General features: G+C 44.0%; 1 protein-coding gene across 1 annotated transcript in view; it reads left to right on the top strand.

Moving 5' to 3' along the window:
- efhb (EF-hand domain family, member B) overlaps nucleotides 1-15,136 on the top strand; it is a 57,226-nt gene that overhangs the window by 12,698 nt on the left and 29,392 nt on the right. Inside the window, exons 5-6 of the mRNA XM_067998768.1 lie at nucleotides 9,659-9,769; nucleotides 14,705-14,834. Of these exons, the coding sequence (XP_067854869.1) occupies nucleotides 9,659-9,769; nucleotides 14,705-14,834 (241 nt within the window). The remainder of the gene's footprint in view (nucleotides 1-9,658; nucleotides 9,770-14,704; nucleotides 14,835-15,136) is intronic.

Below are 15,136 nucleotides of genomic sequence, written 5' to 3'. Positions count from 1 at the left end.
CCTCCACAGCCTTCTGTGGCAGAGAATTCCGCAGGTTCACCACCCTCTGAGTGAAGAAATTTCTCCTCATTTCAGTCCTAAATGTCCTACCCCGTATCCTGAGACTGTGAGCTCTCGTTGTGGACACCCCAGCCAGGGGAAACATCCTCCTTGCATCCAGTCTGTCTAGCCCTTTCAGAATTTTATATGTTTCAATGAGATCCCCTCTCATTCTTTTAAACTTGAGTGAATACAGGCCAAGTTGACCCAATCTCTCCTCATTTGACCGTCCTGCCATCCCAGGGATCAGCCTGGTAAACCTTCGCTGCACTCCCTCTATGGCAAGTATATCCTTTCTTAGGTAAGGAGACCAAAACTGCACACGTGTGGTCTCACCAAGGCCCTGTATAACTGCAGTAAGACATCCTTGCTCCTACACTCAAATCCTCTTGCAATGAAGGCCAAATACCATTTGCCTTCCTAACTGCTTGTTGCACCTGCATGTTTGCTTTCAGTGACTGGTGTACAAGGACACCCAGGTCCCTTTGTACATCAACATTCCCCAATCTATCACCATTTAAATAATACTCTGCCTTTCTGTTTTTCCTTCTGAAGTGGATAACTTCACATTTATCCACATTATACTGCATCTGCCATGTATTTGCCCACTCACTCAACTTGTCTAAATCGCCTTGAAGCCTCTTTGCAACCTCCTTACAACTCATGATCCCACCTAGTTTTGTGTCGTCAGCAAACTTGGAAATATTACTTTTGGTTCCCAACATGGAATCAACATGGACTATTTGGACCAAACAGCCTGTTTCTGTATGGTAATTTCTATGTAATTTTGTGTCATTTAATTGTTTGTATCATCATGGTGTATAGAAATCATCAGATGATTTTTGGGAACAGCACATAGTGGCCCCAGAGTCTGCAGCCATCTTGGTGTACACTGGAACAACTGGAAACTAGGTTGGGACCTGGAACAGTACCTTTGGCAATGCAACACACCCTCAGTACTACACTGAGATTGATAACCTGCAGATTTTCAGGGCCACTATTTCTTTGGATAAAAGTGATGTTCCACACAATCATAGACTTAAAACGGTATATAGTTACTTAAAGTTAGCATTGCACTGCCATATAGTATATGCTAATAATGAATGATACAGAACTAATGGGGTTCATTTAAACTGACATTAATATTACATCCATTATACTGAGGTTTAACAGATGAATATGGGAATTAGATCAAATCTGAAATTAAAAAAGAAGCATTTGGTGCTTACACAGGAGATAATCAAAATAAAAGCTGGGACAGATATGAAGAATATATAAGAAATTAACAAAAAAGGGAGATTATAAATGTTGAGGGAACATGAGGGAAAATTAGAGAAAACTTAAAGAGCAATAAAAAGGCTTTCTAGAGGCACATTAGTAGTAAGGGCAACTAGAGATAGGCAATAAATGCTGGCCTTGTCAGTGACTCCCACATCCCCAGAATGAATAAAGAAAAAGAGGATAATCCAGGTAGGGATAGGACCGGCAAGAGGTGAAGGAGACAAGCTTGTAGTGAGAGTGTGGGAATGGGCAGAAACACTAAATAAGCACTTTGCCTAAGTTTCTAAAGTGGAGGTGGCTATTGGCATTGCAGGACCACCAGTGAGTGTTTCAAAGCAAAATGGTACTAAAGAAGCTACTCAAACTTAAGGTAGACAAATAACCAGGACCTGTTGGTTTACATGCAAGAATCCTGAGGGAAGCTGGGGAAGACTCTGGTGGTAATTTTCCAAAATTCTGTGGAAAGGAAAATTATGCCAGAGGACTGTAGGCAAAATACAATCCATATCTTTAAATATGTGGACAGAGATAAGCCAGGGCTCAGGATTCAGGTTCAGCAAATACTCGTCAGATAAGCCATTTAGTTTTCAGTTGCTGGCCTCCAATATGAAATGAAATTATTAAGGACACGGAGAAACATACTTCTTTTCATATGCTTTTATGCATCAGCAAAGATCATCAAGCTTGCCCCGTCCAGTCATGCCGCAGCCATGTATACCATTGGTCCACCTCCTTGGCCGTGCAATTTCTGAACAGAGACAACAAAAGAGAAAAAAATCTGAGGCCAATTTAGGAAATCTCTGAGAAATTCCTTTCTGACTATCTAAACAATCCAGCAAAGTTCCAGAAGACTGATTGCCCATAAATTCTTCTAATCCCAGCTAACCTGCAATTTATTATCCAAAGCAAAATACTGCGGATGCTGGAAATCTGAAATAAAAACAGAAAATGCTGGAGAAGCTCAGCAAGTCAGGCAGCATCTGTGGAGAAAGAAACAGAGTTAACATTTCAGGTCGAAAACCTTTCGTCAGAAAACAAAAGATCTGTTGAAAGATCGTCGACCTTAAACATTAACTCTGTTTCTTTCTCCGCAGATGCTGCCTGACTTGCTGAGCTTCTCCAGCATTTTCTGTTTTTACATGTGCAACTTATTATCTTTAATTGTAAATACCCTCTTCTCTCAGGAACTTGTCCAACTGCCTTTAGAAAGACTTCAGGGAATCCATATTCAGCACATGTTTTGGTAATGGCCCTGATATTTTCGGGGAGGGTCCGGGGAAGTCGAAAACAGCTGAAGAACCTGGCAAGGCCGGGGACACTGAGATTGGCAGGACCTAATTAACATTTTGTAGTTCTGTCTCCTGCTCAGCAGCCAGCCAAATGGACAGCCTGCCCGGTGGGCGGGAAGGAACACCAGAGGCAGGAGGCCTAAGCCGGGGACACTTGGGGACGGTCCCCGGCAATCTGGTGGGGGGTGGTGGCATGTGATTGGGGTGGGGGGGGTGTGGCCCGCGATTGGGAGGCGGGGGGGGTGGGGGAGAGGCCCGCTATTGGAGGTGGGAGGGGAGAGGCCTGCGATCGAGGTAGTTGCGGGGGGGAGAGGCCCGCCAGCGGGGAGAGGGGTGGTCGGCGATCGGAGGTGCAGGGGCAAGCTGGTGATGGGGGCTGGGGGAGGCTGAAAGCTTCCTTGAGGGGCCTGGGGCCCCTGTCAAGGTGAGTGAGGTCAACTGTCAACCTAGGAGAGCCGGCAGCTCCTGCTTCCGTTTCACTGTCGAGTTTCCCGACCCCCGGGAAACCCGTGCAGCAGTAATAAATTTCAAATCGAGCTCCCAATTGCACTGTGGGCGCCCAATTAAATTTGTTAATTAAGCGTCCTGCCTCTCCATGGAGGGGCACACTGACGCCCCGATATCCGCTGCCGTTAAAAAGGAGTCGCGCGCAGCAGGTTGGGGTCATGTTCTGTGTATTTCAATTTTAAGCCCTCCCCGACCCTTTCCCTCCCGTGTTGGGTTGGGGGGGGGGGTGCGGGGTTGATATCAAGGCCAATCTGTTCCAAAGGACGAAGACTCTGTGGGGGAAAAGAAAATACTTCCTAACATCTAACCTAACTTGTTACCTAAGAATTTTATATGTTCTACAATTGTTATATGTCTCAAATAAGCTGTCTAACTGGACAGAATCTAATCCCTTCACCATTTTAAAAACTGCAATCATATCCCCTGTAAGCCTGCAGTTTGCTAATGAAAGTAGCCCCAATTACTTGAGCCTGTCCTGATAACTAAGAGCCCTAAAAGTGCCTATCGTTCTGGCTGTCCTGTGTACCTTCCTTAGGGCCTTGATATCCACCGCCATATATGGGGACCAAAATTAGACACAGTACTTTAAATATGGCTGTACCAAAGCCTTTTACAGCCATTTAATAGTGTTTTTAGTTTCATATAGTATCGTTGTGGCAAAAACTCTACTGGGGGAAAAAAAATTGGATAGGGCCTATTATTGGGCGGGGGTAGCGCGATCCGCTATTACCCTGCGCCCAATGGCCCCTGCGCAGGCAGGACAAGACTTTTGTGAGGCCTGAGGGCTTACCTTCAAGCAGCGTTCCGAATCAGCGTTGACACGAGGATTCAATGCAATTTTCACTTTCCACCAGCAGGGGGAGCCCCAATCTCTTAAAGGCAGGCTGTCTCTTAAAAATCTCTTAAAGATGGCAGGTAAATGTTATTTGCTGAAAATAACATTCTGCTGTCTGAATGGAGTCTGAACGGAGATCAGACATCCCACATGCAAAACACAGATGCAGCTCCCATCCCTATGTTTACAAACTGCTGAGTTATGTTAATACATTGGATAAAGGTTGCGCACTACTAAATCCCACATCCTCCAATCTGCATGCCAAACCTTACTAATCTGCCAATCTGAGTTTGTGCCAGGCCTGTGAGAGTCCATGCACCAAGGTTCTCTGTTGATGTACTAGAGGCCTTGGTGCAAGAGGTGGACAGAGGGAGGGACATCCTATATCTGCAGGGGGTGCGGGGGAGCAAGAGGCCCTGCAGACATATACCCAAAAGGCAGTGGGAGGCAGCGGGGGACAAAGTCAATGCCAGGCCACAGCATCATGAACATGGATGCAGTGCAGAAAGAAGTTCAATGCTTTGACACGAGTGGTCAAGGTGAGTGAGGTCAACTGTCAAGTGGCAGCTTCCACCAACTGCACCACATTCTACACCCCCCATCACCCACATACCAACAAACTCTTTCCATCAGTATTCAACTCTTCCAATCAGATGCTTCCTTTCACCCTTACGCATTACCACAGTTGCAAGCCGCCCACCCACAACTCACAGGCCACACACACTGTCAGCTATTCAACCACGACAGGCACATCACCCAGACGCACGTCCCGCTTTCTTGCAGGAGAAGGTGGCCCATATCAAGAGGCAGCAAGTGGCAGTGGCATTTAGCCCCTTGAGCCTGTTCCGCCATTCAATGAGATCATGGTGGACCTGTGACCTAACTCCTTATACTCGCCTTAGCCCCATTTCCCTTAATTTCCTTGGTTCACAGAAATCTATCAATCTCAGATTTAGAATCCACAATTGAGCTAGCATCAACTGCCATTTGCAGAAGAGCGTTCCAAACTTCTCCCACCCTTTGCATGTAGAAGCATTTCCTAACTTCACTCCTGCATGCCTTATTTGTCTTCCCAATGTCCTTGTCACAATGCTAATGCATCATTAATGATTTATCATCTATGACCTCCAGGTCTGTCAATTGATCTGTAATCTTGAGCAGGTATCCCTGCATGATATAAATATAATTGGAGTTTCCCCAAACCAAAATGTATAACACTGCACTTATCTACTTTGAAGAATATCTGCCACACACAGGCTCATTCCTCTAATTTATCTAAGTTGGCCTGCAATCTATTGATTTGGTCTAAATTCAATGTTCATATGTCTGGTATCACGTAAGACACTTATGGCAAATATGGATTTTCAGGGTAATGTGGCCACATGGACAGAAAGATGGTTGGAGGGCAGAAAGCAAAAGGTAGGGGCAAAAGGACTGGAAAGATGTCATGAATAGTGCTCCACAGGATTTTATGTTGGGATCGATCCTATTTACTATCTGGATTTAGGAATGGAGAGAACGATAATCAAAATTTGCTGATGACAGCAAACTGGTGGTATGGTATATTGTGAGGAAGATTGTGACAGACTGTAGGGGAACATATATAGGCCAGCAGAATGGGCAGATGCAGTTTTATGGAGAAAAATGGGAAGTAATGGGCCAGAAATCACTCTGAGCCGCGAGGCAACGGTCACCATCGCTCCTGTGAACTAAATTAACAAAATTACTGCAGGCTCTGTGGCGTCGAATCACCTGACTTCGAACTTTAAAAAAATTGTGTGCTATCAACCCAGCCTCTGAGCAGCATGAGTTGACGTGGCTGGAAAAGCCTGAGAGGAGAAGAAACGCCCACAAAATCTGTCAGGAAGAGAAGTTATGCCCACAGATTCAGCCTGCATTGCTCAAACAGGCAAGCAGACTTCATTCATTTAAAGTTAATATTTTGTGTGTAATTGTAAATAAAAATTTTAATTTTTTTAAATAAAAAGCCAAAGAAATAATTGAATTAGACAAATAATTGAATTAAACAAAAGAGACAGAAAGGAAAAGTAAAAGAAAATCTATAATTTTTTAATTTTAATTTTATTTAATGACCAAAAACTATTAAAATAAGGAGTAATATGAAATTCCACATTTTTAAAAGTTAATTTTTAGATGTTTGGCAGTCATTACAGCCTTGGTCCAAACATGGACAAAAGAGCTGAATTCCAGAGGAGAGGTGAGAGTGACTGCCCTTGACATCAAGGCAGCATTTGACCAAGTGTGGCATCAAGGAGCCCTAGTAAAATTGAAGTCAATGGGAACCAGGGAGAAAATTCTCCAGTGGCTGGAGTCATACCTAGCACAAAGGAAGATGGTAGTGGTTGTTGGAGGCCAATCATCTCAGCCCCAGGACATTGCTGCAGGAGTTGCTCAGGGCAGTGTCCTAGGCCCAACCATCTTCAGCTGCTTCATCAATGACCTTCCCTCCATCATAAGGTCATAAATGGGGATGTTCGCTGATGATTGCAGTGTTCAGTTCCATTCGCAACCCCTCAGATAATGAAGCAGTCCATGCCCGCATGCAGCAAGACCTGGACAACATCCAGGCTTGGGCTGATAAGTGGCAAGTAACATTCGTGCCAGACAAGTGCCAGGCAATGACCATCTCCAACAAGAGAGAGTCTAACCACCTCCCCTTGACATTCAACGGTATTACCATCGCCGAATCCCCACAATCAACATCCTGGGGGTCACCATCGACCAGAAACTTAACTGGACCAGCCATATAAATACTGTGGCTACAAGAGCAGGTCAGAGGCTGGGTATTCTGCGGCGAGTGACTCACCTCCTGACTCCCCAAAGCCTTTCCACCATCTACAAGGCACAAGTCAGGAGTGTGATGGAATACTCTCCAGTTGCCTGGATGAGTGCAGCTCCAACAACACTCAAGAAGCTTGACACCATCCAGGACAAAGCAGCCCGCTTGATTGGCACTCCATCCACCACCCTGAATATTCACTCCCTTCACCACCGGCGCACTGTGGCTGCAGTGTGTACCATCCACAGGATGCACTGCAGCAACTCGCCAAGGCTTCTTCGAGAGCACCTCCCAAACCCGCGACCTCTACCACCTAGAAGGACAAGAGCAGCAGGCACATGGGAACAACAGCATCTGCACATTCCCCTCCAAGTCACACACACCATCCCGACTTGGAAATATATCGCCGTTCCTTCATTGTCGCTGGGTCAAAATCCTGGAACTCCCTTCCTAACAGGACCGTGGAGAACCTTCACCACACGGACTGCAGCGGTTCAAGAAGGCGGCTCACCACCACCTTCTCAAGGGCAATTAGGGATGGGCAATAAATGCTGGCCTTGCCAGCGACACCCACATCCCATGAATGAATAATAAAAAAAATTAAGACTTAATTTAGACCTGGTATTTTTAAGCCTACCTGTTTGGTGGCGTAACGAGTTACTTTCCAGCTGGGCAGAAAAGCAAGTTTGCACTTTTTCAATGATTTCCCTGATTGCAGCATGCGGTGTCCCTTTAATTCAAAGCTGTCATATTGCCGGCGAACCACCAGGAGCAAGTTCCGGATTTCCACGTTTCACTGAGCCGGAACTTGCTTCTCCATTTTGCCACTAACAACGGAGAGCGCTGTCAAGCTCCTCCGTTATCTCCGGAGCGATTTCTGCCTCAATACTTTATGGAATTAAAAATAGGGAAAGGAAATACTTTTTAAATGATACATTTTAAATAGAGCAGAGGGACCTTGGTGTGCAGATGCACAGATCATTTAATGTGGCTGCACAAGTGGCCATAAAGAGGCAAACTGGATTCATGTTTTTTTAAATCTAGAGACATAGAATAAAAAAGCAAGGAGGTAGTTTTAATCCTGTACAAGAACGTAGTTATGCAGCAGTTGCTGTATTTTATATTGTTTTGGGTGCCCTGTTATAGAAACAATATGAAAGCAACAGAAAGGGTGCAGTGTGGATTCACTAGGATGCTATTCAGAGATGAGGGATAACAGGGACTTGAGAAGTTAAGGCTTTTTCACAAGAGCTGAGAAGGTTGAGTGTGACCCGATGGAGGTCTTCCATATTATGAAGGGTTATGATAGGTGAATTGATGTTAGATTGTTTCCACTGGTCAGCGAGATGGTAATGAGAGGGCACAAATTTAAGATGATCACAAGAAGGATTAAAGGGGAGGTTAAGAAAAAAAATCTTTTCAGTGTGGTTGGACACAGTGTGGGCTTCTCTGCCAAAATAACATTGTTGAAGTAGAGTACATATGTCCTTTTAGAAGGGAATTAGATCGTTGTTTGAAAAAGAGGAATATTGAATGACATGTTTTGTGCTGTAATATTCTACGATTTTAGTGCTATGTGGTCAGTTGTGCTGAAAAGGATGCCAATTCTTGCTGATCCCATGGAGCTCCTCATTGACTAATCTGTTGTTGATATTAGCTGAATAATTCATTGTTAACTGTCAACTTAAACTACTGGGCCTTCAAGGGTTATAGCAAGACAATCCAAAGCCAGGTTTGCCATCACAGGGATACTAACTAAATGAGAAAAGTACTTTACATTGAATTGCTTCCCCAACAGTTAAGGTTGCTTTTTAAAAAGGCTCCAGACCTGAGGTTTGTTTTTCCTCGTCAATTTTCTTTTCTCCCTTTCCCTGAAGACATTGAATCTTGGGGCGCAGTTCCACAAGTGCTAGGCCTCCTCCAACACCTCATCCAGGTCACCATTATTCATACACGAGTCTTGATAATGAGCTGTCGTGGCATTTGCAGGGGACATCACAGCCAAGCCTGATTCTGTCTTCACCCTCTCACCGCACTCTTGGCACGGATCACTGGATGTATTCAAGCTCAGGAACCCTGATAGATTTTTTTCCCCTTCCCTAGCCCAGTGACAATGATAGCAACCCAACGGCACCCTGGCTGAGATCAACTAATTTGGAGCAAGCTGCTGACTGAACCTAGGTTATCCCTAGTCTGTATGGCTTGGCAACTCACTTGATAAATTTGCTGAGTCACTGGAAGAAGCGCTAGACCTGAGCTTTTAAGGAAAAAGTTTAGTTCTGCCTTGACCCAATTTAAAAAAAGGTCAAGGTTCTATTGGAATAATTTCTCGTTGGCTGCTAATTTACTCATCCCTACTTGAAAAGCTTGTTCAACATTGTCATACCAGTGCTTATAGAAAAGTCAGTTTACTAATATCAAAGGGAATCACCCCCTCCTCATAAAAAAAACACCGTTGACCCTTTCTCCTTGCGAACTACTGCTCCATCTCCAACCTAGCATTCCCTACCAAAATCCCTGAACATGCTGTTGCCTCCCAAACCCGCAACTCCTCCTCCAATGCCCTACTTCTCAGTTTTGCAGCTTAGTGAAGTGTCTTGGGTTGTTTTTATAAGTTAAAGATGATCTATAAATGCAAGTTATTGTTGAGAGGCAGAACCTTCAAAATTTGCAGCACTCCTTAAATACTGCACTGAAGTGCTAGCCTGGTTTGATGCATTCAAGTCCTGAAGTGGAGCTTGAACCTACAATCTTCTGACTAAGATCAGTGTTGCCAACTGAGAAATCTGACACATTTTGATAGCTGCAGAAAAATAAATGTTTAAAGTGTTGAATATTTGTACTCTATGTAAATAACACTTAATTAGAACTTGACCACTTAAGACAATATTGACATTTTTATTTCAGGTATCTCTGTTGGAGAGCTTGTAAACCCACCAAAGTCTCGAGAACAAGTTTATAAAGAATCACAAGAGGGACATCCACTATATGTTGTAACACACAGTGATTACAATATTGGTAAGGAAACATGGGCCCTGATATTTATGTGGAGGCGGGGAGGGAGTGGGGGCACGTGTTTGCAGGGGGGAAACCCAGGAACGCAGAGGTCCTGCCGAATTTAACGGTTTTTCATTTTTTTCTTCCATTTGCCACCTGGTTGCGGGGTTGATGGGGGTGGGGGGCTCGGACTGGCAACTAGGAGAGTGGGGGGACCGGGAAACATTACGGGCGCTAAATTGGGCCATGTAGCGCCCGTTGATTCGGCGCTACACGGCTTCTTCGACATCCAAGATGGCGTCTTGGATCCGCACGCACGTTTCCTGCGTGACGTGTGCCAGATGCCATCTTGGTATAGGAGTTAGCGCATGCGCTAATACTGAACTCTGGAAGCATGTAAAGTAGGGAGAAAATGGCTGCAATCAGTGTGCAATGCTGATTTAAAGTGATACACACCATTTTCGACCTTAATGCTCAACTCAATGCACAGTCTTATCCCCAACCATCTAAACGTTTTTTACAGTGCCTGAAGGACTCCCCATCAGCGCTATTTAAAGGGCCATGCGGGTGTTGCAGGTTAGTTGCTGGATTATTGCTTCTGGCTGCTGGGTTTGGTGGGGTGGGGGCGGCCGATCGCAGCACAAGATTTGCTTGACGGGCCGGGGGGAAGCACTCCTGCTCCTCCTAGCCCACAAGCAGTGCTCTTAAAAGTACTTACCTGCTGGATCTGGCTGCTCCTCCCTCCCTTTAGCTGCTGGGTTTCCCAAGCCCTCGGAAACCCGACCGGCCAGGGTTACATTCAAATGGTTGCCAAAATCTATATTAATATAGACACATTTTATCAATATTTGCAAGGGATCTCTCATACACAAAAGTTTGAAAACTTTGAGTTTCCATGCAGATGGTTCTGTATTTGCCATTAAAATCCGTTAAAATAGCAGACCAACGAATTTCATACAATGGCATTTAGTGTTTAAACACTAATCTTCACACAGTGTAATTTCAAAGCCACTGAATTCCCACCTCTGTTATTGCACAGCTATATAATCTATGTGTTTTTGTGGATATAGAATCATAGAATCTTACAACACAGAACGAGGCCATTCGGCCCGTTGTACCTGTGCCCACTCTTTGAAAGATCTGTCCAATTTAGTCCCAGCTTTTTCCCCCACAACCCTGCAAATTAGTCCTCTTCAAGTACATGTCCAATTGCCTTTTGAAAGTTTCTATGGAATCTGCTTCCACCACCCTTTCAGATAATGCAGTCCAGATCTTAACAACCCTCTGTATGAAAACATTTCTTATCATTTCCCCTCTTGTTCTTTTGCCAATTATTTTAACCTCTGGTTACTGATCCACTTGCTAGAGGAAACAGTTTCTCCCTACCTGCTCTATCAAAACCCCTCATAATTTTGAATACCTCTGTTTACTCTCCCCTTAACCTTCTCTGCTCTACATACGAACATACAAATTAAGAGCAGGAACAGGCCATTTGGCCCCTCAAGCCTGCTCTGCCATTTGATAAGATCATGGCTGATCTGATTGTGACCTCAAACCTACTTTCCCGTCTACCTACTATAACCTTTGATTCCATTGTTAATCAGGAATCTATCTAACTCAGCCTTAAAAATATTCAATGACCCTGCCTCCACCGCTTTCTGGGGAAGGGAGTTCCACAGACTCACGACTCTCTGAGAGAAAAAATTTCTCCTCATCTCCGTCTTAAATGGGAGACCCCTTATTTTTAAACTGTGGCCCCTAGTTCTAGTCTCTCCCTCAAGGGGAAACATCCTCTCAGCATCTACCCCTTCAAGTCCCTTCAGGATCTTATATGTTTCAATAAGATCACCTCTCATTCTTCTAAACTCCAATGTATACAGGCTAAACTTGTCCAGCCTTTCCTCATAAGATAACCCCCTCATCCCAGAATCAGTCGAGTGAACCTTCTCTGAACTGCCTCTAAAGCAATTATGTCCTTTCTTAAATAAGGAGATCAAAACTACACACAGTATTCTAGATGTGGTCTTACCGATGCCCTGTACAACTGTAGCAAAGCAGCTCTACTTTAATATTCCATTCCCCGTGCGATAAATGATAACATTCCATTTGCCTTCCTAATTACTTGCTGTACTTTTTTTTATTCGTTCACGGGATGTGGGCGTCGCTGGCGAGGCCAGCATTTATTGCCCATCCCTAATTGCCCTCGAGAAGGTGGTGGTGAGCCTCCTTCTTGAACCGCTGCAGTCCGTGTGGTGACGGTTCTCCCACAGTGCTGTTAGGACGGGAGTTCCAGGATTTTGACCCAGCGACAATGAAGGAACGGCGATATATTTCCAAGTCGGGATGGTGTGTGACTTGAAGGGGAACGTGCAGGTGGTGTTGTTCCCATGCGCCTGCTGCTCTTGTCCTTCTAGGTAGTAGAGGTCGCGGGTTTGGGAGGTGCTGTCGAAGAAGCCTTGGCGAGTTGCTGCAGTGCATCCTGTGGATGGTGCACACTGCAGCCACAGTGCGCCGGTGGTGAAGGGAGTGAATGTTTAGGGTGGTGGATGGGGTGCCAATCAAGCGGGCTGCTTTATCTTGGATGGTGTCGAGCTTCTTGAGTGTTGTTGGAGCTGCACTCATCCAGGTAAGTGGAGAGTATTCCATCACACTCCTGACCTGCATACTAATCTTTTGTGCTTCATGTACTAGGACATCCAGATCCCTCTATACCTCAGAGTTCTGCAATCTCTCTCCATTTAAATAATATACTGCTTTTCTATTCCTCCTGCCAAAGTGGACAAGTTCACATTTTCCCACATTATACTCCATCTGCTAAATTTTTGCCCACTCACTTAACCTTGCAGAGCCCTCTTCACCACTTACTTTCCTACCTACCTTTGTGTCATCAGCAAATTAAGCAACCATACATTCGGTCCCTTCATCCAAGTCATTGATATAGATTGTAAATAGCTGAGGCCCTAGCACTGATCCCTGTGGCACTCCACTCGTTACATCTTGCCAACCTGAAAATGACCCATTTATGCCTACTCTCTATTTCTTGTTAGCTAACCAGTCCTTTATCCGTGCTAACATGTTACCCCTACACCATGAGCTCTTATTTTGTGTAGCAGTCTTTGATGTGGCATCTTGTCAAATGCCTTCTGGAAATCCAAGTACGCCACATCCACAGGATCCCCTTTATCCAAGTTGCTTGTTGCTTCCTCAAAGAACTCTAATAAATTAGTCAAACATGATTTCCCTTTCATAAAGCTGTGTTGACTTTGCCTGATTGCATTGAGATTTTCTAAGTGCCCTGCTATAACCTTCTTAATAATCGATTCTAGCATTTTCCCTATGATGGATGTTAAGCTAACTGGCTAAGGAGAACAATCCCAGCTTCTGCAATCTCTCCTCATAACTGAAGTCCCTCATCCCTGGTATCATCTGGATAAATCTCCTCTGTACCCTCTCCAAGGCTTTGACATCCTTCCTAAAGTGTGGTGCCCAGAGTTGTACACAATACTCCAGCAGTGGCCTAACCAGTGATTTGTAAAGATTTAGCATAACTTCCTTGCTTTTGTATTCAATGTCGCTATTTACAAAGCCAAGTATCCCATACGCTTTCTTAACTGTCTCATCAACTTTCTTAACTGTCTCATCACCTTCAAAGATTTGTGAATATGCATCCCCAGGTCCCTCTGCTCTTGCACCCCCTCAAAATAGTACCATTTAGATTATATTGCCTCTCCATGTTGTTCCTCCCAAAGTGCATCACGTCACATTTCTCCGGATTACGTTGCACCTGCCATGTGTCTGCTCATTTCACCAGTCTGTCTATGTCTTCCTGAAGTCTGCTACTATCCTCCTCACTATTTACTAGGCTGCAAAGTTTTGTATCATCCTCAAATTCGAAATTGTACTCCCTATACCCAAGTCCAGGTCATTTATATATAACAAGAAAAGCAATGGTCTTAATACCAACCCCTGGGGGACCCCACTGTGTACTTCTCTCCAGTCAGAAAAACATCCGTTCACCATCACTCTCTGCCTCCTATCCCTTAGCCAATTATGTACCCAAGTTACCATCGTCCATTTAATCCCATGTGGTTTTATTTTACTTATAAGTCTGTTATGTGGTACTTTAACAAATGCCTTTTGAAAGTCCATATGCACAACATCTACTGCACTACCTTCATCAACCATCTCTGTTACTTCATCAAAGAAGTCAAATCAGATTAGTCAGACACGATTTGCCTTTAACAAATCCATGCTGGCTGTCCCTTATTAACCCTTGCTTCTCCAAGTGACAATTAATTTTGTCCTCGACAATGGTCTCTAGTAGTTTTCCAACCACTGACATTAGACTGACTGGCTTGTAGTTACATGGTTTATCCCTCTTCCCTTTTTTGAATAGGGTTGTGACATTTGCAATCTTCCAGTCCTCTGGCACCCATATCCAAGGAGGATTGAAAGATTGTGGTCAGAGCTTCTGCTATCCCCAGCCTTGCTTCCCTCAGCAACCTAGGATCCCATCTGGACTGGTATTGAATGAAGGAAACAAATTACATTCTTTCAATACAGTTCAACCTCCATATACAGACTTTAAAGGTACCATATCCCTTGACTTAGCCCATTTGGATGGCAGCCAATTCATTTTGTATAAATTAAGCCATATATTTCCAAAACTGAGTGTGAATCCATAGTACATCGGCTAATAGTATTTTTTAAATAACTTTTTTTTTGTGATTGTATGACATACCCGATGCTTTTATTAGATAAGGGTATTGCCTGAATTCTTTTTAATCAAAGTACAAAAAATTTAATTCAACCTTTTGGACATGGGTTGAGAGGCTGGTTCACAATGTCAGTAACTGTTTAGTGGCAACACAATAATTTGTAATGAGAAATGTAATAGTGGTAGAACAATTGTATAGGTTCGAAGATTTAAACAGATTTCTTGAAATATTTCCATAGGGGAGCAGATGGACAGAAAGTATGACTGGTCCAGACACAGCAAATACAGTACATTTGGAGTAGAGACTCCTTATTTTAATGATGGAAGAATGACAGCAAAATCATTACGTTGGTTGCCTGAAATGCAACTGTAAGTATTTGTTACAAAGACTAGTACTGTCTAGTGCCGTGGCGATGTCTTGTTTCTCTCCTGTTCAATGAAACACAGCCCTGTTAACGAAACACAGCTGCTGACATTGTACAGGGATTGCTTTATAAATTTACTACCAGGCTTTTCTAGCTGTGGGCCTCTCATACAGCTGAGACATCAGAATGTCAGTGACTTCAAAAATAGGCATTTGAGTCTATAACATCTCTAAATTTAATAAAGGACTGTCATGGTTTTTAAAACCTTTTTTGGTACCTGTCCCACTCATCTCCATTGACCTCTGT

The sequence above is a fragment of the Heptranchias perlo genome, chromosome 2 (assembly GCF_035084215.1).
Source record: "Heptranchias perlo isolate sHepPer1 chromosome 2, sHepPer1.hap1, whole genome shotgun sequence".
Classification (NCBI taxonomy): Eukaryota; Metazoa; Chordata; class Chondrichthyes; order Hexanchiformes; family Hexanchidae; genus Heptranchias; species Heptranchias perlo.
Note: the sequence above shows the minus strand (reverse complement) of the source record. Positions and strands in the feature narration are given on the sequence as shown.